The sequence below is a fragment of the Trachemys scripta genome, chromosome 10 (genome assembly GCF_013100865.1).
Source record: "Trachemys scripta elegans isolate TJP31775 chromosome 10, CAS_Tse_1.0, whole genome shotgun sequence".
Taxonomy (NCBI): domain Eukaryota; kingdom Metazoa; phylum Chordata; order Testudines; family Emydidae; genus Trachemys; species Trachemys scripta.
In genome coordinates, this window is record NC_048307.1 from 30,762,163 (window position 1) to 30,784,259 (window position 22,097).

Below are 22,097 nucleotides of genomic sequence, written 5' to 3' on the forward strand. Positions count from 1 at the left end.
GGAAAATGTTGTTGGCCTCATGAGGAGCCTGCCTGCAGCCCAGGCCTTTATCATTAATTGTGTGTTATTTGGATCACAGCAGTGCCCACTATGGGCTAGGCGCTTTCCACAGCACTATGGAGACAAAGTCTCTGCCCCAAAGAGCTCACAATCTAGGAAGACAGGCAACAGACAAAGCGGGGGAGGGAACAGAGAAACATACAAGTGATTTTTTTTCCCAGCCGGTAGATTATTTGGGGAAATATATAGGAGGGTTCTGAAGAAACAAAGTCAATAGAATATTCAGTCACCTTGCTAAAAAGAATTTGTAATGCTAAAGACATCTGCATAGTCACTGCGGCTGCATCACTGAGTTTATTCACTCCAGCTTTCTCATTCACTCCAAGGAGGGGTTTTCTCAAACAGCTCTCTCACATATACACTGAAGAATAAGGGAGGCTGAGACACACCCGTATTGCCTCCATTCACTGCCATTATGCCAGCCCCAGGGGTCCCTTCTGATGGCAAACAGTCTCAGGTTGTGTGGTAGGAGGGTTGGGCATCTGACTCCATCCGAGTTTGTCTGCACTTGAATTTTTAGTTTAACAAATATTAATTCATAATATTGTGAATTCTATTGTAGACAGGGCACAAACATTTGTTTCTAGTTGTGTTTTTAACCCTAAGCTGCATGACTAGCTACAAACATAAGAGTGGTGATAGTGGGTAAGACCAATATCCATCTAGCCCAGTATCCTGTCTTCCTACAGTGGCCAATGCCAGATGCTTCAAAGAGAATGAACAGAACCGGGCAATCATCAAGTGGTCCATTAGTGTCGTGTCTGCACCAGAATTTGTGATCATGTAAATTAAAACATGCCTAAAAATTCAAGCTTAGACATGTCTCCCAGGGTGAAATTCCCCCAGGGCAGAGCCCAGCACATGGCCTGCAAGCCATTTAAACTCCACTTAAGTTCTCAAATGTGCCTTGTGCTTGTGGCTGTATGCTCTCCCTCTGCAAATGGTGGATGTCACCCTACATGCGCTTCTGGTAACAAAGAAGAAAAACCTGGAGTAGATTTCTGTACCTAGGTGAAGCTGATTCTGAGTAGAGTCCTTAGAGGATATGTGATGGTTAAGGGGTGGGGATAGAGGTGTGTTATTTTATCCTGTGTTGTCTTTGTGCTTTTCTTTGCTTTCCCCAGGGAGTATGAAAGAGATTATGCCAATGAGATCTGGATACCCATCAGCGAGTGTTCGCTCATCATTGTGACTCAGTGCAATGTCACAGAGGACATCTCTGCCACCGTGCCCTATAACCTACGTGTGAGGGCAAACCTAGGTTCTCGGGGTTCAAAGTGGAGCACACTAAAAGTTCTCTTCAATCGCATAACGAGTAAGCTCTCTGCCTCCTCCTGACAGTTACATCACCACCGGGAATAAGCAACATAAAATGTGTTCATTTAAAAAAAAATGTTTTCATTGATGTTGAAACAGCAGATCAATTCACACTGTAAGTACAGGGAGTAAATAATAAGTTGCAGTTCTGTTAGTGAATATTTGCATATTAATATCTCATTACTCATACATAACAAAATAGATACTTTTTATTTACTAGTGATCACTTCAATTCACTTTTAATTCTTAAATCAGTTCATGTCAATAAATGTTATTTTAAAATTAAATTCCTTAAAAAGTAATAATCTTAGAATCATAGAAATGTAGGACTGGACGGGACCTCGATAGGTCATCTTGTTCTGTCCCCTTCACTGATACAGGCCTAGACCATCTCTGACAGGTGTTTGTCAAACCTGTTCTTAAAAACCCTTACTGTCAGGAAGTTTTACCTCATGTCCAACCTAAATCTCCCTTGCTGCTATTTTCACCCATTACTTCTTGTCCTGTTCTCAGTGGTTAAGGAGAACAGTTTATCACCCTTCTCTTTATAACAACCTTTTACGTACTTGGCTTATGTCCACCCTCAGTCTTCTCTTCTCCACACTACCCAAACCCAATTTTTTAATCTTTCCTTGTAGATCATGTTTTCTAGACCTTTAATCTTTTTTTTTTGGGGGGGGGGGGGAGAGGGGGGAGGTTGTTTTTTGTTTTGTTTTGCTCTCCTCTGGACTTCCTGCAATTTGTCCACATCTTTCCCAAAGTGCGGTGCCCAGAACTGGACACAGTACTCCAGCTGAGGCCTTATTGGTGCTGAGTAGAGCAGAAGAATTACTTCTCATGTTTTTTTTACTATACTCCTGCTAATACATCCCAGAATGATGTTCGTTTTATTTGAAACAGTATTACATTGTTGGCGCATGTTTAGTTTGTGATCCACTGTCAGGGCCAACTCTAGCATTTTTGCCGCCCCCCTCTTCATTGGCCGCCCCAGGCACCTGCTTGCTATGCTAGTGCCTGGAGCCGGCCCTGTCCACTGTAATCCCTGATCCTTCTTTGCAATACTCCTTCCTAGGCAGTCATTTCCTATTTTGTATTTGTGCACTTGATTATTCCTTCCTATGTGTATGTGACGGGATGTAACATGCTGGAGGCCTCGCGGTCCTACCCCACCCTGCCCTAGGAAAGGAGCAGTGAAGGTGGGTTCACCAGTCCTGCCTAGAGAGGCTGCAGGGAAGCAGCTAATCAGAGCCCAGCAGGCTCAGTTAAAAGGAGCTTCAGCGGCTGAGCAGGTCATTGCTGTTGTGGACCAGAAGGATGAAGGAGTGGAAGGATGGGGAATAGCTCAGTGGTTTGAGCATTGGCCTGCTAAACCCAGGGTTGTGAGTTCAATCCTTGAAGGGGCCATTTAGGAATCTGGGGCAAAAATCTGCCTGGGGATTGGCCCTGCTTTGAGCAGAAAGTTGGAATGACCTTCTGAGGTCCCTTCCAACCCTGATATTCTATGAAGGCTGTAAGACTCCACAGGTAAAGAAACTGGGGAGAAAGCCTGCTCCAGCTGGGATAGGACTGGAAGCTCTCCAGGCAAGGAGGCCTGGAAGAGACCCTGCTCGGACAGAGAACCCAAGAAAGTGATGGGACAGAGTGGGAAGCAGTCCAGGGAATGCAGCAGTAGCAACTAGTAAAGAAAACAGCACGTGGCTGCTACTTGTAGGGTCTCTGAGTTGGGACCCAGAGTAGGGGGTGGGACTGGCTCTCCCCACTGGTGAAGCGGCCAAAGCCCTGAGAAGGGCACAAGTTTCTTTTTGGAGCCTGAGAAAGGGGCTAGAGTATAAACAGGCCCAGAGACAGGCAGGGCTGCCCAGAGGATTCAGGGGGCCTGGGGCAAAGCAATTTTGGGGGCCCCTTCCATAAAAAAAAATTGCAATACTATAGACTACTATATTCTCATGGGGGCCCCTGTGGGGCCCGGGGCAAATTACCCCACTTGCTCCCCTCCCCGCCCCCGGGTGGCCCTGGAGACAGGGCTGAAGACCTCAGAGAAGGCCAACCATTTGTTGGACTGTTACCCCAGCAGGAGTTCCTTCATACATTTAGACTATGTGTGGCTTAGCTGGAGAGTAATTGCCGACAGGGGGCACTGTGAGCAGAGAAAGAGTGCAGATTCACACCCAGCTGACAGGAGGCACTCACAAGAGGTGGGAGGCCCTCGTCATGGTGTAGTACTTTGCATTTGTCCTTATTGAATTTCATCCTATTTATCAACTTATTAATTAATATTAACACATATCCAGAAATTACTGGTGGCTCACCTCAGGGTGCAAGTTGCAGGGAATGTGTGTGTGCAACGGCAACTCAAAGGTCATCTCTGCACTGCCCAACTGTAGCAAGCCTTGATTATCACAATAGCCATGAAACAAGAGTCATTTACAGCAGTGTTACACACAAAGCTGCAAGAATAAAAATCAACTAGTGTATGCAGGAAACAGACTGCCTGATTTCCACCCACAATCCCCACACCTCAATGGGAGCTGCAGGGTTCAGCACTTTGGAAAATCAGGCCAATAGAAACCAATATCAGAGAAAGGAGTTTCAAAGCGTGTGTTATGGGCCTTTGGACAGAGTTAGCACCCCTTGCCCAGAAGAACCAGTCTGGTCTGGTTTCTCAGCACCCTCTGCCCTACCTGGTTGTTATTGCTTGGATGGGGCCTTCAAACAAAACAGTTCCTCCCCCACACAGAAAAAATTTCAAGTTTGTGCAACTCAGCTATTGCTAAATGCCTCAACCTGATAGAATAAAATCCACCCTGGCCCAAGGGGCTGCTACTATCTTTAGAAACAAAGCAGGGTAGAGAGGGAGGAAGATCAAGGGAAACCGCCTCAGTGAAGCAATTGGCTGCCAATGCAGTTCAAGGGGAGTCACAAAAGGGAGCATTTCCTGCCTCTCTACCAGTCTGGGAAGGGGGGTTTCAGGGTTGCCTTTGGTGGTGGTAATAGTGCTGCTTCTGTGTTGATAGCTTTCCTCACCCCACCTGTGATGGAAGTCTCTGCAGACGGGTATCACTTACTGGTGAAGCTGGAAGACCTGGGGCCAGCCTTTCAATTCCACATATTCTATTGGAGGAAGGGCCAGGAAAGGGTGAGTTTTGCCCTTGCTCTCAGGTGAGACTGGAGAGCACTGCATGGCTTAGAATGAAAGCACATGGGATATTTTTCTAAGCACAGCATCCCTCTGCTCTCTCTAGTCCCCTGCTATAGCATGTAGCAGCTACGATCATAAGCTTATTATGGTGTATGTAACTGGAAAGAAAGTCCCTGTCCAAGGCAGCTGCCATTTTGTGTTTCACTTCTCATGCAGGAAGTCACAGAGCAAATCTCTAAGTTTAAGCACATTGCAGAATTATAATTAAAATAACCACAGAGTCAAGATGTCTGCCCTTCTGCCAGGTCTGATTGACCTGCTCCTTGCCTGGACAGGCCGTGGTTCATAGATTCCCAGGCTGGAAAAGACATTGCTTTCATCTAGTCTGACCTCCTGCATAACACAGGCCAGAGAACTGCCCCAAAATAATGCCTAGAGCAGATCTTTTTAGAAAAACATCTAAACCTGATTTAGTGATGGAGAATCCACCAAGACCCTTGGTAAATTGTTCCAATAGTTAATTACCCTCACTATCAAACTTACGCCTTTTTTTCCAGTCCTAATTTGTCTAGCTTCATCTTCCTCCAGCCGTTGGGTTGTATTATATTTTTCTCTGCTAGATTGAAGGACCCGTTATAAAATATTTGTTCCCTAAATAAAAACTTAAACTCTTTCAAGTCACTCCTTAATCTTCTCTTTAAGCTAAGTAGATAGAGCTGCTTGAGTCTATCACTATAAGGCATTTTTTCTAACCGTCTAATCATTCTCGTGGCTCTTCTCTGAATCCTCTTCAATTTATCAACATCCTTCTTGATTTGTGGATGTCAGAGCTGGATGCAGTATTCCAGCAACGGTCATGCCAGAGCCAAACACAGAAGTAAAATAACCTCTCCAGATTCCCCTGTTCATGCATCTCAGGATTGCATTAGCCCTTTTGGCCACAGTGTCACACTGGGAGCTCATATTCAGCTGACTACCCAAAATCACCCTCAAATCTCTTTCAGGGTCACTGTTTTCCAGGGTAGAGTCCCCCCTATCCTGTACATATGGCCAGCATTCTGTGTCCCTAGATGTACACATTCACATTTAGCCATATTAAAACATATATTGTTTGCTTGCGTCTAGCTTACCAAGCGATCCAGATTGCTCTGAATTAGTGACCTGTCCTCGTCATTATTTACCACTCTGCCAATTTTTGTCTCATCTGCAAACTTCATCAGTGATGACTTTGTTTTCTTCCAGGTCACTGTTAAAAATGTTGGCTAGTGTAAGGCCAAGGACTGATCCCTGCAGGACCCCACTGGAAACACACCCACTTAGACACAGACTTTAAGGCCAGAAGGGACCATTATGATCATCTAGTCCAGTGGTTTTCAAACTTTTTTTCTGGTGACCTAGTTGAAGAAAATTGTTGATGCCCACAACCCAACAGAGCTGGGGATGAGGGGTTCGGGGTGTGGGAGGGGCTCAGGGTTGGGGTGCGGGCTCTGGGGTGGGGCCAGGAATGAGGGGTTCAGGGTGTGGGAGGGGGCTCAGGGCTGGGGCAGGGGCTTGGGGTGTGGGAAGGGGTCAGGGCTCTGGGGTGGGAGTACAGGCTCTGGGGTGGGGTCAGGGATGAGGGGTTTGGGCTGCAGGAAAGGGCTCCAGGTTTGAGGGAGGCAAAGGGCTGGGACAGGGGATTGGGGTGCAGGATTGGGGCACGGGCTTACATCTGGCGTTCCCGGTCAGCGGTGCAGCCGGGATGCAGAGGCAAGCTTCCCACCTGTCCTGGCACCACGGACCGTGCTGCGCCCTGGAAACAGCCAGCAGCAGGTCTGGCTCCTAGGCGGAGGTGCGCAAGCAGCTGCGCAAGGCTCTCGCCCCCAGCCCCGCCCCCCAGCGCCCATTGGCCGGGAACCGGCCAATGGGAATGCAGAGCCGGTGCTTGGGGCAGGGGCAGCATGTGGGGCCCTCTGGCCCCCCCGCCTAGGAGCCAGAACTGCGTAGTGTCAGAACAAGTTTGGAACTAGCCTGCCTTAGCCGGGCAGCACCACTGCTGGGACTTTTAACAGCCTGTTCGGCGGTGCTGACCAGAGCCGCCACGACCCAGTGCCTTACATTCTGCGACCCAGTACTGGCTCGCGATCCACAGTTTGAAAACCACTGATCTAGTCTGACATCCTGCCCATTGCAGGCCACAGAACCTCACTAACCCACTCCTGTGATAGACCTCAACCTCTGGCTGAACTGCTGAAGTCCTCAAATCATGGTTTGAAGACTTCAAGTTACAGAGAAACCACTCTTTACTCTAGTTTAAACCAGCAAGTGACCCTTGCCCCATGGTGCAGAGGAAGGTGAAAACCCCTGAGGGTCTCTGCGAATCTGACCTGTGGAAAATTCCTTCCCGATCCCAAAGATGATGATCAGTTACTCAGAGCGTGTGGGCAAGACCCACCAGACAGATCCCTGGGAAAGAACTGTCTCTAGTAACTCGGAACCCTCCCTCTCCCATCTTCAGCCAATGGCGATATTTGCTAATAGCAGTTGCAGGTGGGCCACATGCCATTGTAGGCGACCTCATCATACCATTCCCTCCGTAAACTTAGCAAACTCAGTCTGAAAACAAGTTACATTTTTTGCCCCCACTGCTCCCCTTGGAAGGCTGTTCCAGAACTTCACTCCTCTAATGGCTAAAAACCTTCTTTTATTTTCAAGCCTAAACTTTTTGATCACCAGTTCATATCCATTTGTTCTTGTGCCAACATTGGCCCTTAATTCCTCTCCCTCTGTTTTATTTATAGAGAGCACAGTCTTCATTTAGTTAGGCTAAACAAGCCAAGATCTTTAAGTCTCCTCTTGTAAAGTATCAGAGGGGTAGCCGTGTTAGTCTGAATCTGTAAAAAGCAACAGAGGGTCCTGTGGCACCTTTAAGACTAACAGAAGTATTGGGAGCATAAGCTTTCATGGGTAAGAACCTCACTTCTTCAGATGCAAGTGTAAAGTAGGTAAAGTAGGTTCTCCGTTCCTCTCTGATCATTCTAATAACCCTTCTCTGTACCTCTTCCAGTCTGAATTCATCTTTCTTAAACATGGGGGGGTCAGAAGTGTGCACAGTATTCCAGATGAGGTCTCACCAGTGCCTTGTATAATGGCAGTAACATTTCCCTATCTCCTTCCCAACCTCCTTTTACTACACATCCCTGATTCATCTCCAGAGCAGGCCCCTCCTGTGCACTGAATGATGCAGGGGTCCTGTGGAAAAAATACTATATTGAAGATTGTGGCTTTGTCTACATGGCAAAGCTATACCCATTTAACTACAGGTAGGGTTTTAAACTAATTTAATCCCTTGCAAACCTATGTGTGGATGTACTGACTTTGGTTTACATCAGACTTATTTCAGTTTATCTTAAATTAATTAGGACTCATTTAAGCAAAGGTACTTGATTTAAACAGGAATAAAACCAACCACACAGGGGTTTGAACCAGTTTAACGATGTTGATTTTAAAAACCCAATTTAAATTAAACCAAAGCAACTTTCCCATGTAAATAAAACATAATGCATTCACATAAGTTGGCAGGACTGAGGTTGCATGGGCAACTCTAAGTCTGGCACTTCCTACCTTCTGACTTTGCAATCTTAATAACCTTCTTTCAACACAATGTTTTATAAATAACTTCATAGGTTTAAAATAATAAAATAAAAAACAATCTTATGTTCAGTTATAAAACTCCCCCCCACACACACCCTAAATGCAACATGAGCAGGCTGTGAGCCATGCAGCTTAGCACTGATACGTACTACTTGAACTGAAGGATTACTTATGTTAACTGGTAGCAGGAGAAGCCTCATATCCACTATGGACCAGCCACTAGAGGATGATGTGTAACTCAGTGAAACAGCATTTTACATATGCAGGAGTTCTGCATTTTACAGACAGAATACCCAAGCACATAATTTGGCATAGTCATCATTCTCAGAGACAGTGTAGCTAAATGGCTGAGACATACATCTGTCATATTAGAAGCCTGGGTTCTGTTCACAGCTCTACCAGAAACGAGCTTGTGCCCCATGTTAACTATTGCTTTGCTAAAACGTGTGGAGGCTAATATTTGTCTTCCTCTTAGAATGGGAATATGTGAGGACTTATAATAAGGGCTGTGTATTACAGAGAAGTATTAACGATAGTTAGTAGAGGAGATGTGACTAGACCACAAAGTGTCCTGGCTCCCAGCCCAATGCACCTTCCCCTAGAGAAAGGTATTTTGTGTCCTGTTTGTAATTATGTGCAGACTGAATGTATATGACACAGGAGGCTCAGCAGGGCCCACTGGGAGCATGCACGTTGCATCTAGAATATTCACAGAATTAAAAGCAACTAGCAAAATGTGTGTTTATACAGCTTCCTCTACTGGCTGGCACACATGAGATAACAACCCACTATTGCTATTAGTTAGCAGAGTCCCTCCTGTAGCTTAAATAATAGCAGTGTGCTGTGGGTTCACACCCATTCAGTGGTTCATTACCGTTGCAAATGATGGAATTCCTTAGTTTTTTTTAAAAAAACGAAAAAGTAATGAATTTCCAGGCAAAACAAATATGTTAAGCCTGCCTGTCAGCAGTGTGATGAATGTGTGACAAAAACCTGAAATGAGGGACACAACTGAAAATGGAATGCTGTAGGCTCCTTCCCTTAGCGGAAACAACTGTCTCTCTAACCTCTGTTGCAATTCTGCATCTCAGATGTAAATAAAGTAAGGGGATCCCAAGACTGTGGAGTGGAGGGAACTTTAGTCCAGAGTGGAGGGCAGAGTAGAGGTTTGTCTGCCACTGCACTCTCTCCCCCACTCTTCATTCCTTCTCTCCCCTGTACCTCTCATTCACCATGTGTGAGAGCTTCTTCCTCTCACCCACAGGCTCTGGCCAATGAGTTCTCACACATTTAATAGACAGGGCAGGGGCGTGGCATTCGAGCAGGAGCATGGGGTCACAGAGTTCTTCCTGCCTTCCCCTGCACCCAGGGTCACCTGCCTAGGGCTCTAGGCCCCGTGGCCTCCCCTCCCTTCCCCCTGCACACGGAGATGCCTTCACAACCTCCTGACACAGGCACTCGCTCCAATCAGTCCTCTGTTTGCCCTTGGTTTATAGTGCCTTTCATCCCATCCCTTCTACCCTGGTGGCTGTCCAGTCTCACTCTGCTGCGCTGTTTCCCATCTCCTAACTTCCCCCTCCATTTTCCCTTTCTATCTCTTGGCTTCTCAGTTCCCACTTCCTTCTCCCCATTCCTCTCTGGCTCCCCCAGCCCTTTCTCCCCACAGCCTGCAATCAGGCCAGCATTGACCACAAGCCTGCTGCTCTCACTGGGCCCTGGACTCTGACGTGCTCATCATTGCCTCTGGCAGGTGCACAAGAAGACTGTGAAGGAGATCAGCTCTGTGGTGCATCTGGACACCATGGAGGCAGGAGCTGAGTACTGTGTGAAAGCCCAGACCTACGTAGAGGCCATCAACAGGAGCAGCAACTTCAGCCAGACGCAGTGTGTTCGCGGACCAGGTGATGACCGGATTTCCTCACCAGTAGTGTCAGAGGAAGCACGGTGCAGTGACTCTCTATGCAGCTGCTCAGTCTGCCAGCATCTCTCCTCTTCGCTTCTGCCTGCTGTCTCTTGCCCTGTACAAAGCCTGCTGCAACTGTTTCCTTGGGGGGAGGGAGGAGAATCACCCCTGCGCTGGCTGGGTAGTTTTTGATTCTTTTGGACCTCATGGCTCCCGTTGGGGTCAGTGAGAAGGACAGGCCCTGCATTTCTCTCAGGATCTGTAATTGTGTCGCTTGCCCTCAAAGGCTCTCTGCTGAAGTCCTCCTTCCTTCCTTTGTCTCTAGATGGTGGCAGATCTATATGGATGACGACTGCCTTGGTGTCCTTCGTGGGATTTGTTGTAGGTGTCTTGGCCCTGCCTTTCCTTGCCTGGAAAATGAGTCAAATCTTCCAGTATTCCTGCTGTCCAGTTGTTGTCCTACCAGACACCCTGGTAATTTCTTTGTCTTCCTTGTTATTCCTGGGATGCTGTATATTTACAGGGAGGAAGAGACTGATTGAGTGAGTGGATGTTGCTCCCAGGGCCAGCTCCAGGGTTTTGGCCGCCCCAAGCAGCCAAAAAAAAAAAAAAAAGCCGCGATCGTGATCTGCGGCAGCAATTTGGCGGGAGGTCCTTTGCTCCGAGCCGGAGTGAGGGACCGTCCGCCGAATTGCCACCGAATAGCTGGACGTGCCGCCCCTCTCCGGAGTGGCCGCCCCAAGCACCTGCTTGTCAAGCTGGTGCCTGGAGTCGGTCCTGGTTGCTCCTTCCAAGTGGAGCTGAAATCCAGAGGGGAATGATTGGCACATTTTCAAACACAGCTGCCTGAAGCTAAGTGCCTAAACCTCAATTTAGGCACCTCAGCAAGTGGCCTGGTTTTTAGGGTATCCAAGCACTGACTCAAATTGCAGGGTCTCAGCAGCTCTCAGAATGAGACCACTTGTTTAAGCCCCTACCTATGGACATGGGTGGCCGGCGTAGGGTCCCTACGTTAGAAATGTTGGCCTGTTTTGCTTTCCTAAGTGGAGCCCTGAGCTGAGAGATGACAGCCAGGCATCCTGAGCATGCTCCCCTCCCGCTTGGGCCAATGGGGAGGGGTTCAGCCTCCCGGAGAGCCCGGTCCGCTGTAGTGTCATGCAGAGGGCTACAGCCGTGGAGGGCCCGATGCAGCAAAAGCAAACAGTGTTATGTATTCAGGGGAGTATGAAAGTATTTCGAAACCAAACAGTCCTTCCAGCGTGAAGGAGAAGGCTATTTCCACCCGGTCTCAGAAGCCCAGTCATCCCCAAGCTCCTGCCCCCCCCCCCGTTTGACTGTTCCCAGAAACCCCTGTTGGGGTTGCCCCCTTTCTCCTCCTGTTTTGACACTCCCCATTTGAGTGCCTCATCCCTTCCCTCCATTCTTGCTGCATGGCTGGGTAATGAGCTGCAGGTTCCTTGGGCTGGAGGCACGTGCAACATAGCCCTGGCCTGCACTTTTTCTGGCTGTCCTGGGCTCTGCACTAGTACCAGCAGCAACCAGAGCTGGGCTCCACTGGGTTGTGTCCCTCCAGGGAAAGTGTACTGGGCTGGAAAGCGTGCTAACAAACACACTGTGTGGTGCCCCTAGGGCAGGTTTGCAGATATCACGCGTGTAGGGTTACTGTGCAAATCACCAAACATCATCATCATACTACCCAAGTCCTGCGGCGATGGGGGAGGGGCAAAGCGACAGGTGGAGGTTACCACTGGGAGTCGTAGTCCCAATCCTGCACGCAGGCGGCCTGTGGATAGGTGGTCATCCAGCTCTGTACTTGGGGCAGCAGAGTTGCCCGGCAGCATCCCAGGCTCTGAGCAGCCCTCTTCAGGACAGCACTGCTCACCCTAGTAAGGGAGGGTCCTAGAAAAGGTGGCCTAAAAATTGCCTGCCCTACAACGACTGGCCAGCAAGCCGCGGCTGGCAGTTTAACCCAATCTGCGGCCGAAACCAAAAGAAAAATTTGAGAAAACTTACCATTGGTGTATGGAATGTTCGTACCCTCATGGATCGAGAAGCTGTTGCAAGACCTGAGAGAAGGACAGACCTCATTGCTCAAGAACTAGTCCGTTATAACATCGATATAGCGGCATTAAGTGAAACAAGATTGCCTGGGGAAGATTTCTTGAGTGAACCAGGAGGTGGTAACACCTTCTTCTGGAAGGGTAAGACTGAGACAGAGGACAGAATACACGGAGTTGGTCTGGCAATAAAAACCTTATTGATGCATCAACTCCCAGACCTTCCAGTGGGTATCAGTGAAAGATTGCTGAAGCTACGCTTCCCACTAAATGCCAAACGTCATATCACCATCATCAGTGCATATGCACCCACTTTAACATGCTCTGACATGCTCAAAAGAACAATTCTATGAAGATCTCGACAGACTGATCAAGGCCACACCTGTAACAGATAATCTACTCCTACTTGGAGATTTCAGTGCCCGAGTTGGGGCTGACAGCGAGAACTGGAAAGGAGTAATCGGGCCACATGGTGTAGGCAAAATGAACAGTAATGGATTACTTCTTTTGAGTCTTTGTTCTGAAAATGACCTGACCATTACCAACACTCTTTTCTGACAAGCGGACAAATACAAAATGACATGGATGCACCCTAGGTCCAAACAGTGGCATCTGATAGATTATGCCATTGTTAGAAGGCGAGACATCCGAGACGTACTGATTACCAGAGTAATGCGAGGCGCAGAGTGCTGGACAGATCACAGATTAGTCAGGACGTCTCTTCAACTCTATATCATTCCTTCTCGGCACAAACGCCCTAAGCATGTGCGACCTACTTTCAATATAGCCAAACTGAAGGATGCTCAATGTTTCAACAAATTCCAGAAGAGTCTTGATGACAAATTGACATCCCCCGGACAACTGATCGGTACTGTAACCGAAAAGTGGGACCAGTTCAAGCAGATAGTGACTGACACAGCAATAACATCTCTTGGACCAAAGAAAAGAACACATCAGGATTGGTTTGATGAGAACCAAGAAGAAATATGCTCAGCACTGGAAGTAAAGAGAAAAGCCTTTATCGAATGGCAGAATGACCCCTCCTCAGTCTCTAAACGGGACCATTTCAAGTACCTTCAGAGCAAAACACAGAAAGACCTCCGTCAGATACAAGACAACTGGTGGGAGAGCAAAGCCAAAGAAATTGAGCACTATGCTGAGACTCACAACTTAAGATGTTCTTCAGTGCTATTAAGACTGTCTATGGACCTTTTAAACCAAGGACCACCCATTGCTCTCATTAGACAACACAATGCTGATTAAAGATAAAGAAGGCATCAACGAAAGATGGCGAGAACACTTTAGCAACCTTCTCAATAGACCATCAACCGTGAATAATAATGTCCTTAATGAAATTCCACAACAACCTGCTCTGACAGATCTTGACTTTCCGCCCACTATAGATGAGATTAAGAAAGCTGTTAGTCAGATGAGTTCAGGGAAAGCTCCTGGAAAAGATGGGATACCAGCAGAGATATATAAAGCAGCAGCACTAGCAGCGTTCCACAGCGTGATTATCAACATCTGGGAGGATGAAAACATACCACAGAATCTTTGCGATGCTACTATTGTCTCTCTTTTCAAGAACAAACGCAGCAAAGCAGAATGTGGAAACTATAGAGACATATCCCTCCTCTCTGTTGGAGGGAAGATCATTGCCTGCATCATCTTGAACCGCCTAATAGCCAGTATTTCTGAGGCAAATCTACCTGAAAGTCAATGTGGTTTTTGACCTGGCCGGAGCACAGTCGACATGGTGTTTGCTGTCAGACAAATACAAGAGAAGTGCATCGAACAGAACATGCACCTGTATGCTGTCTTCATAGATCTGACAAAGGCGTTTGATACCGTCAACAGGGAAGCCCTTTGGACCATTCTAACATGACTTGGCTGCCCAAGAAAATTTGTCCAGATTATACGCCTTTTTCATGATAGCATGACAGGCGAAGTATTGTCTGATGGAGCCACATCAGTCCCCTTTAACATCACCAACGGCGTGAAACAAGGATGTGTTCTCGCTCCTGTCCTATTTAACCTGTTCTTTGCATGTGTCCTTAACCATGCAGTGAAAGATCTGGACCAAGGTATATACTTGAAATACGGGCACGATGGTTCACTTTTTGACCTCCATCACCTGAATGCAAAGACTAAGACAGTGCAGAAACTCCCTCTTGAGGCACTCTTTGCTGACGATTGTGCCCTCATGGCTCACACTGAAAATGATCTTCAGCACATTGTCAACAAGTTTGCTGAGTCCTCACAACTTTTCGGACTAACTATCAGCCTCGGAAAGACAGAAGTTCTCCATCAACCTGCACCTGGATCAAATGCTTCTGTCCTGAGTATCTCCATCGACAGCACTCAGCTGAAAGTAGTGGAGAACTTTAAATATCTGGGTAGTGTCATATCCAGTGATGGATCACTGGATAATGAGATCAATGCACGAATATCCAAAGCAAGCCAGGCACTTGGCTGTCTGTGTGTCAAAGTTTTAAATCACAATAACATCCGGATGTCAACAAAACTGCTTGTGTACAGAGCTGTTGTTCTTTCATCTCTTTTGTACGGGTGCGAAACATGGACACTATATAGGCGTCACATCAAGCAGTTCGAAGCATTTCACATGCGCTGCCTCCGTAACATCATGAAGATCCGCTGGCAAGACAAAGTGCCCAATCTCGAAGTCCTCAAGAGAGCCCAGATGACAAGCATCGAAATGATGATCATGAAGTCACAGCTACGTTGGACCGGTCATGTCAGCCACATGGATGCCAACAGAATCCCCCGCCAGCTTCTGTATGGTGAACTCTCCCAGGGCAGCCGGCATATAGGTCGTCCACGGAAACGTTACAAGGACACCATCAAAAGCCAATCTGCAGTACAGCAGTATCAAACCTAGGGACCTTGAGGACGCCACCAGCAATAGAACACAGTGGCGTGCAACAGTCAGAAATACCTGCATCGCCTTTGAGGAAGACCGCTGCCGGCGTCTACAAGAGGCACGCGAACGATGTCACAGAGCATCAGCAGCGCACAATCCACTGATCGCAAACTTCCCATGCACCATCTGCAGCAAAATGTGCACCTCTAGAATTGGCTTGTATAGCCATCAGAGGGCACACCATAAGACCAACAACTGATGATCTGCACAAATTTATCATCATCGGATCGATGGACTACCAAGAAGAAAGGGTTACCAACTTTCTAATTGCACAAAACCAAACACCCTTGCCCCACCCCTTCCATGAGGCTCTGCCCCTGCCCCACCCCTTCTCTAAAGCCCCATCCCCGCTCACTCCATCCCCCCTCCCTCTGTCGCTTGCTTCCCCCCCCCCAACCCCCAAACTTCATACTGGAGGTCTTCTCACAGGGCAGAGCTTGGGTGTGGAATGTGATAAGTTCTGTGCTGCTCCCAGCTTCTGCCCTTGGGGAAGGGAGTTTGTTTATAAACAGAGACAGGGTGATTAAGATAATTTAATGACAAGCCTTTTGTTAAGGATGATCTTGAAAGTACTGCCAGGCACTCCAGTTAAACGATAGAAAACAAAGGGTAGGAATAAATGGTCAGTTTTCAGAATGGAGAGAGGTAAATAGTGGGTCTGTATTGGGACGAGTCCCATTCAACGTATTCATAAATGATCTGGAAAAAGAGGTAAACAGTGAGGTGGCAAAATTTGCAGATGATATAAAATTACTCAAGATAGTTATGTCCAAAACAGACTGCCAAGAGTTACAAAGGGATCTCACAAAACTGGGTGACTGGGCAACAAAATGGCAAATGAAATTCAATGTTAAATGCAAAGTAATGCACATGACGAAATATAATCCCAACTATACCTACAAAATGATGGGATCTAAATTAGCTGCTACCCATCAAAAAAAGAGATCTTGGAGTCATTGGCAGTACTCTGGAAGCACTATGTTTCCAGAGTACTGCAAATGTATAAGAATCCTTCTCACTGTGTCTGTATCGTCCTGAACTGCGGAACACTCATTCTCCAGCTTCAGAAGACTTTAAAATTATCTCCAGTCAGCAATGGGACAGACACAACTGAATAATGTAGCTGTCCTTAACGTGCAGCAAGACCATACCAGGGAACTAGATGTAAATAAGATTGCTGACAGTTTCATCCAGAAAGCTACAGTGAGATGTCATGTGTTCAAACTTGGACGTTAGTGAAAACAGCTTGTAGGTGATTGCAATGATTTTAATATACTGTAATTCATGATAATGGAATTATGTAGCTCATAATTTAATCATTATTAAAATAGTGAAGATACCAGTGATAGACATTCAATAACTAGAATATGAAAGAAGTGTATACATATGCTGAAAATAGCGTCCCGCCAAAACTGTCAGAGCGCCTCCCCTCTTCCCCCCAAACATACACCGCTTCAAAAGTACCCGCCGGCAAAAACAAAAGTCACCGCCTGTGGATTTCAGCACCCTAGACGGGCAAGAATGTCTGACAAGCTGCTTTCAAGCACATCATCCTCCCCTGTTCTGCCTCTCCTGTGCACCCGCATTTGTTGTGTTTCTCTTTGCAGGGAGAGAATCAGCCAGTGAGGGATAGTTCTTCCTCCATTTACCCCGAGGGGGGATTTCCTAGGCTGGAAACTACCGGTAGTCCCCTTTGCAGGCTGTTAAAGTCTATCCCCTAGGGAGTTCCAGCCTCAGCTGTCATGCCCTAGATAGCCGTACTTTGGCCATAGAGGCTCCCCCAGCAGACAGGGAAATGCTTTGCGCAGGGAGTGGATCAGAGGGCACAGATACCCATGGTGCTGATCCTACCCGGAGCCACTGCTTTGCTTTTGCTGCCCCTGTTGGCCAGGTTGAGGGCTCAGGTCTGTAATCCTCATGTCAGGAGCAGGCTGGCTGCTGGAGTTGGGAAACCCACATTACTTAGAAAGGCTGGCTCAGGGTGCCCCCCACTGCAGATGAAACCAGTAACAGTCACGTGTACCCCAAGTCATTTAGGTACCTTTGAAAACCCCACCCCAAATAACCTGAGGGCAGGGCCGGCTCCAGGGTTTTTGCTGCCCCAAGCGGCGGGAAAAAAAAAAAAAGCCGCGATCGCATCGGTGGCAGCTCCACCATGCCACTTTCTTCTTCAGCGGTAATTCGGCAGCAGGTCCTTCCCTCCAAGAGGGACTGAGGGACCTGCTGCCAAATTGCCGCCGAAGAGCCTGACTTGCCGCCCTTCTCCTTGACCGCCCCGAGCACCTGCTTGCTGAGCTGGTGCCTGGAGCCGGCCCTGCCTGAGGGCCATAATCCCCTGGGAGGGGGGATTCCTTCAAACAGGCTGAAGGGAATCAACAGGAGACATGGGATTCTATGAAGAAAAGGATAACTCCGTCTGTCTAGTAGGAGATGCTTCTTGGTAGCCTGAAGCTTTGCAGCTGTCTCCCAAAGGAAGCAGGTGGCTTCGGACACTGCATGTAAGACTGAAGAAAGCATTGGATACCATACCTTGGGGAATGACTCTGCAAGGGTGGCCCGAGGTTAATTAAATGACCTCTAGCTTCTCTGGGTCCCTGCTGAGTGAGAAGAAAGCAAGTTTCTGGGGCTGCTGGGCCCTGCAGAGCTGGGGCTCTGGGGAGTTATGCCAGACAAGGCAAGAAGGGCCTTGGAGGGCAAGCAAAATGTAGGGAGAAAAGGGTTTTTGGCTCCAAAATGCCCCTGCAGGACAATACGACGTCAGCACAGGCTGCCCAGATGCTTTGCATGTCTTTGTTTTTACAGAAAGTAACTGAGTCCCCTGCGATGCTAATACACTGCAGGAGTGAGGGGACTGAATGTTGTGACGTGGCTGTGCATGTGATTCCCCCCGAAGAGATCCTCCGACTGTGGATTCAGGACGCACTTTAAAGCTGCCCAGAGATAATCAACCCTGTAGAAAACCATCTATGAACAGATCTAGCAGATTGTGCACTGGGAGCCTGCACACAGCTCCCACAGACTCAGGGTATCTCAAAGGTATCATGTAAGGTATCATATGTAAACTGGTGACACACTGGTCCCCACAAAAATCATTGATGTATGTGTGGGTTGAGTACAGAGAATTATAGATGTATGCTGGAAATATGTTCGTAAAATGTGTTTGGGAGGCAGACCATAAAACCAGACTGCCCTAGATAAAGGAATGTGTATTTACCGGTCTGACCAGCTTGGTCATAGGCAGAGGACAATGGAAGAACAAAGCCATCAAGTTAAATAGGTGGGGGAGAAGACTGTTTAACAATCACAACGGGGGACCAAATCTACACCCCAGGAAGCCTTCCTGACTCTTGAGGCTGAGACAATGGACTTTGAGTAATAGAAGGGGAGCAAAAAGACATTTTAATGATCCATCACTGAGGAGACAAAGGGTATAGCACCCTTGGAGTCTGTGAAAGTTGGATCTCCCTAGTCTGAAAGGCTAGGAATGCTGGTACCTACATCAAGTTAAGAAGAATTAAGAATGTAACTTTTAAAGATTATGTTCTAGTCATTAGAAAGCATGTTTTATTTTGTTTGTAACCAGACTTGTCCTGTCTGCCAGGGAGAGCAGCAGAACATGCCGGGTGGGGGCAGGTGTAGTGGGAGGACAAAGTGCCCCCACGCAGGTAACATGGGGTGGGGAGAGTGCGGTGGCCCTGGGCTGGGGTGGGGAAACATGTGACCTGCCCTTTAGATTGTGCCCCCCCCCACTATGGGGAGGTACCAGTTGTATATGGGGCGCCCTTGGGGGAGGGGGCGGAACAGGGGTGGGAAGAGGTGGGGCGGGGATGGGACATTGGGGGAAGGAGCCTAGTATGGAGAGGGGGGTCGAGCACCCCCTGGGAAATCTGGAAGTCGGCGCCTATGCTCCTAGGCATGTGTGGGATGGTACCGGTGGTGGCGAAGGCAGCCGGGTGGGCATGTTGAAGCCCTGGCCAGAAGAGTGTGCCCTGCAGCGCAGCCGGCAGCTCACTGGACTCTAGCGGGGGCCCATTGACAGTTCTGCCCTGGGACCCAGAATTGCTGTCGGCGGGCCTGAAGAAAGACTGGACACTGCAGGGAGGCACTTCTGGGGCGCTCAGGAACTGGGATTCTCTGTTACCTGCAAGGCAAGGTTTATACTGGCAGAGTCTTGAAGTCATCTGGGGAGTCCCTCTCCATTAGTGCCCTGGTGAGCCAAGATTCTACCTCAAGTTCCTAGGCCACATCTACTAAGAGACCCCAGTCATCTGTCACTATCTGGGTGTCAATGTCATCTGACAGGGGCAGGAAAGAGCACCATTTCAGGGAGGTGACAAGGCACAGTCATCTTCTCCAGTGCCTATGAAGCCAAAACACGAGTGCCATCAAACTTCTGACTCATCTTTGGGCTCAGCTTCCTAAGGGCCAAAAGCCTGATACACCTCCTTGGATGCTGCAGTATTGTTTACCAAGAGAGTGCCAGCAGTACTTACTGAGTGTATGGACCATGTGTCAGTGCCAGTTTTTCAGAACCAATTTTGGCACTGGGTGCCCTGGTACTTACAGCTTTGGTACTGAGTGCCTGAGTACTCAAATCCCCAATAGCTACTACCTTCAGACTCGCCATCTCTGAACTGTGTTCCCTGTACCTTGGCATTGGCTATCTTAGTACCCAAAGTGTACGTGATACCAAGTAATTTAACTGTAGGCCCAGTATCAGAGTCATCTCTGCTTGAGAAATTGAGAATGATACTGCCCTTAGTCCAAGCCACCAGCTTCTGAGGGCTCTCTACACAACAAAGTTAAGTCAGCTTAACTACATTGCTCAGGGCTGTGAAAAAATTAATGTCCTGGGTGATGTAATTAAGCCTACCTAAGCCCTGGTCTAGACACTGCAAAGTCACCAGGAGAATTCTTCTGGTGATGGAAGGTCCAGTGATGGAAGGACCTCTTCCATTGCTGTAGTGTCTACACTATAGCAGCAATGCAAACTTTTTATATCCAAGATGACACCCTATGGAGCCTGCCTTTTTTAGTAGCCATCACATCAGCTCAAAGGATAGGGCTGATTCAGGCCCTCATGGCAGGCTCCCTGTACAGTGTTTCATAAGGACAGGATCACTCTCAGACCTCATCCCAATGTCGTGCCCAAAGTTGTTTTAAAATTCCATGTAAACCAATTTATCTAACCTCACTTAACCTTGGGGGGAGCTACACTTCACACACCTGATGTAGTAAGAACCCTGTCTTTTTACACCGATGAGACCAAACCATTCAAAACACCCCCGACTGTCTGTGGGCTTTGCAGAGATGATGAAGGGTCAGGCAATATCCTCAGAGCTTATCTAAGTGGGTCTCCAACTGTATAAGGACGTGTTACAAGTTAGCCAGGGTACACACACCTAGCCATAGCAGAGCTCATTCCACTAGTGCTCAGGCAGCCTCTGTTGCCTGTTTGAAGATAACACCTCTTTCTGAAAGCTGCTGGGCAGTGAAGCAGAATTCAATCCACAGCTTTGAGTCACGATTCTTTGGCAGAGGCTTCTAGTTCAGATACCCACTTTGGTAGGGCTGTCCTGCATTGTTTAAGAAGGACTTCTGCTACCAACCTCCAAGTAAACAGGTACCTGGCAATTTGTTAGTCACCAAGAGTGGAATCTGTGTGGACCATCATTTGAAGAAGAAAGCATGGTAATTATCTTACAGTAACTTTCGAGATGTGTTGCCAACATGGGTTCCAGGATCCACCTTCCTTCCTTGCTGTTACTGAGTCCTACTCCTCTGGGATTCTGGATTGGCAAAGGAACTGAGGGATGGCTGGGCCCATCCCACCCTTTATGTCATCAAATGGGGGTGTGTGGGAGGACATCTATGGTACTGGCATGGCCCCAACAGACTCTGCTGACAAAAAGGATCTGAACTTGTATGCGTGAGCTCCATGCACACCAAGAGTGTGAAGACAACACATCTTAAAGAACCACAGTTACTGTAAGGTAAATAGCTATTCTTTCCTATGAATATGATTTTCACAGCGTCAACAGAGTCCTTCAGGGTATGCATTCTGTGGTGTTATTTTAATTAATAAAAATTTATAACTTTTTTTGGCAGACCTTAATGATGTTAAAAACACATTGGTAAAAATGCTAAAGCCTATTTTTAACCAGAAAAATAATTGGTTAAATCTGTGATAGTCAAAGATTACTGTATGTGTGATTTTTAGATGTTTCTAACTATTTTTTTCTCTTCCAAACTTGTTAAATTGAAAACATAACACATTTTCAGTGTGTTTTATCTACCTTGTAGTATAATGTCCCAAAATTGAAAATATATTTTAAAAGTACTAACTCTCTGAAAAAAAAATCTTGATATCATTATTCTTAAAATACACAGTAAGTAGCTTGCTTTTTCAATTCATTCCTTTTTTGTTTGGGGTTTTTTTTGTTTTTGTTTTTTGCAGTCTATTGTTAGACCACTAGTTGTCACCCAAGTGCCATAAAAAATGAATGAATAAATAAAAAGATAGGAGTCAGTCATGTTTTCAACATCATTTGGCTCAGACAATGGTGTGACAGATATGGCAATTGCCTGCAATATCTCAGACAAACCTTCAATCAGGTTTAACTTAAGTATCTTAGGGGTTTGCTGTATTAAAAATGCAATGTGTATGTATTATTGTGGGCTTGTATGTAATGTCTCTAGGGAGGAGACCTGTCTAATGGACACCTTGGGAAATGCTATGAGCTTCAAAGGATTGTTTGAAACAATGTGAATTTTTGAAGTTAAAGGGTTTCCCAAGAAATCTCTAGGGGGAGGTGTATGCAGATATAACCAGTGCTTAATTTTTGCCAGGGCTTCCCAAGGCTGAGCCTCAGCACCTCTGGGCTTGCTGAATAACTTAAAATGTAAAAAAATTACTTGAGCCCTGGCACTAATTGCTTAAGTCCCAGCACTTCTTTCATTACAAATTAAGCACTGAATATAACTCTTCCAATTATGCAAAAACTCAGCCTTTTGAAGCTTTGCCCTGAGGAGGGGACCTGTGTCTGC

General features: G+C 47.2%; 1 protein-coding gene across 1 annotated transcript in view; it reads left to right on the top strand.

Annotated features, from left to right (window-relative positions):
- IL20RB (interleukin 20 receptor subunit beta) overlaps window positions 1-18,703 on the top strand; it is a 33,764-nt gene extending 15,061 nt beyond the window's left edge. Inside the window, exons 3-7 of the mRNA XM_034784548.1 lie at window positions 1,185-1,375; window positions 4,392-4,513; window positions 9,900-10,050; window positions 10,378-10,526; window positions 17,853-18,703. Of these exons, the coding sequence (XP_034640439.1) occupies window positions 1,185-1,375; window positions 4,392-4,513; window positions 9,900-10,050; window positions 10,378-10,526; window positions 17,853-17,978 (739 nt within the window). The 3' untranslated portion in view covers window positions 17,979-18,703. The remainder of the gene's footprint in view (window positions 1-1,184; window positions 1,376-4,391; window positions 4,514-9,899; window positions 10,051-10,377; window positions 10,527-17,852) is intronic.
- Window positions 18,704-22,097: the final 3,394 nt, after the last annotated feature.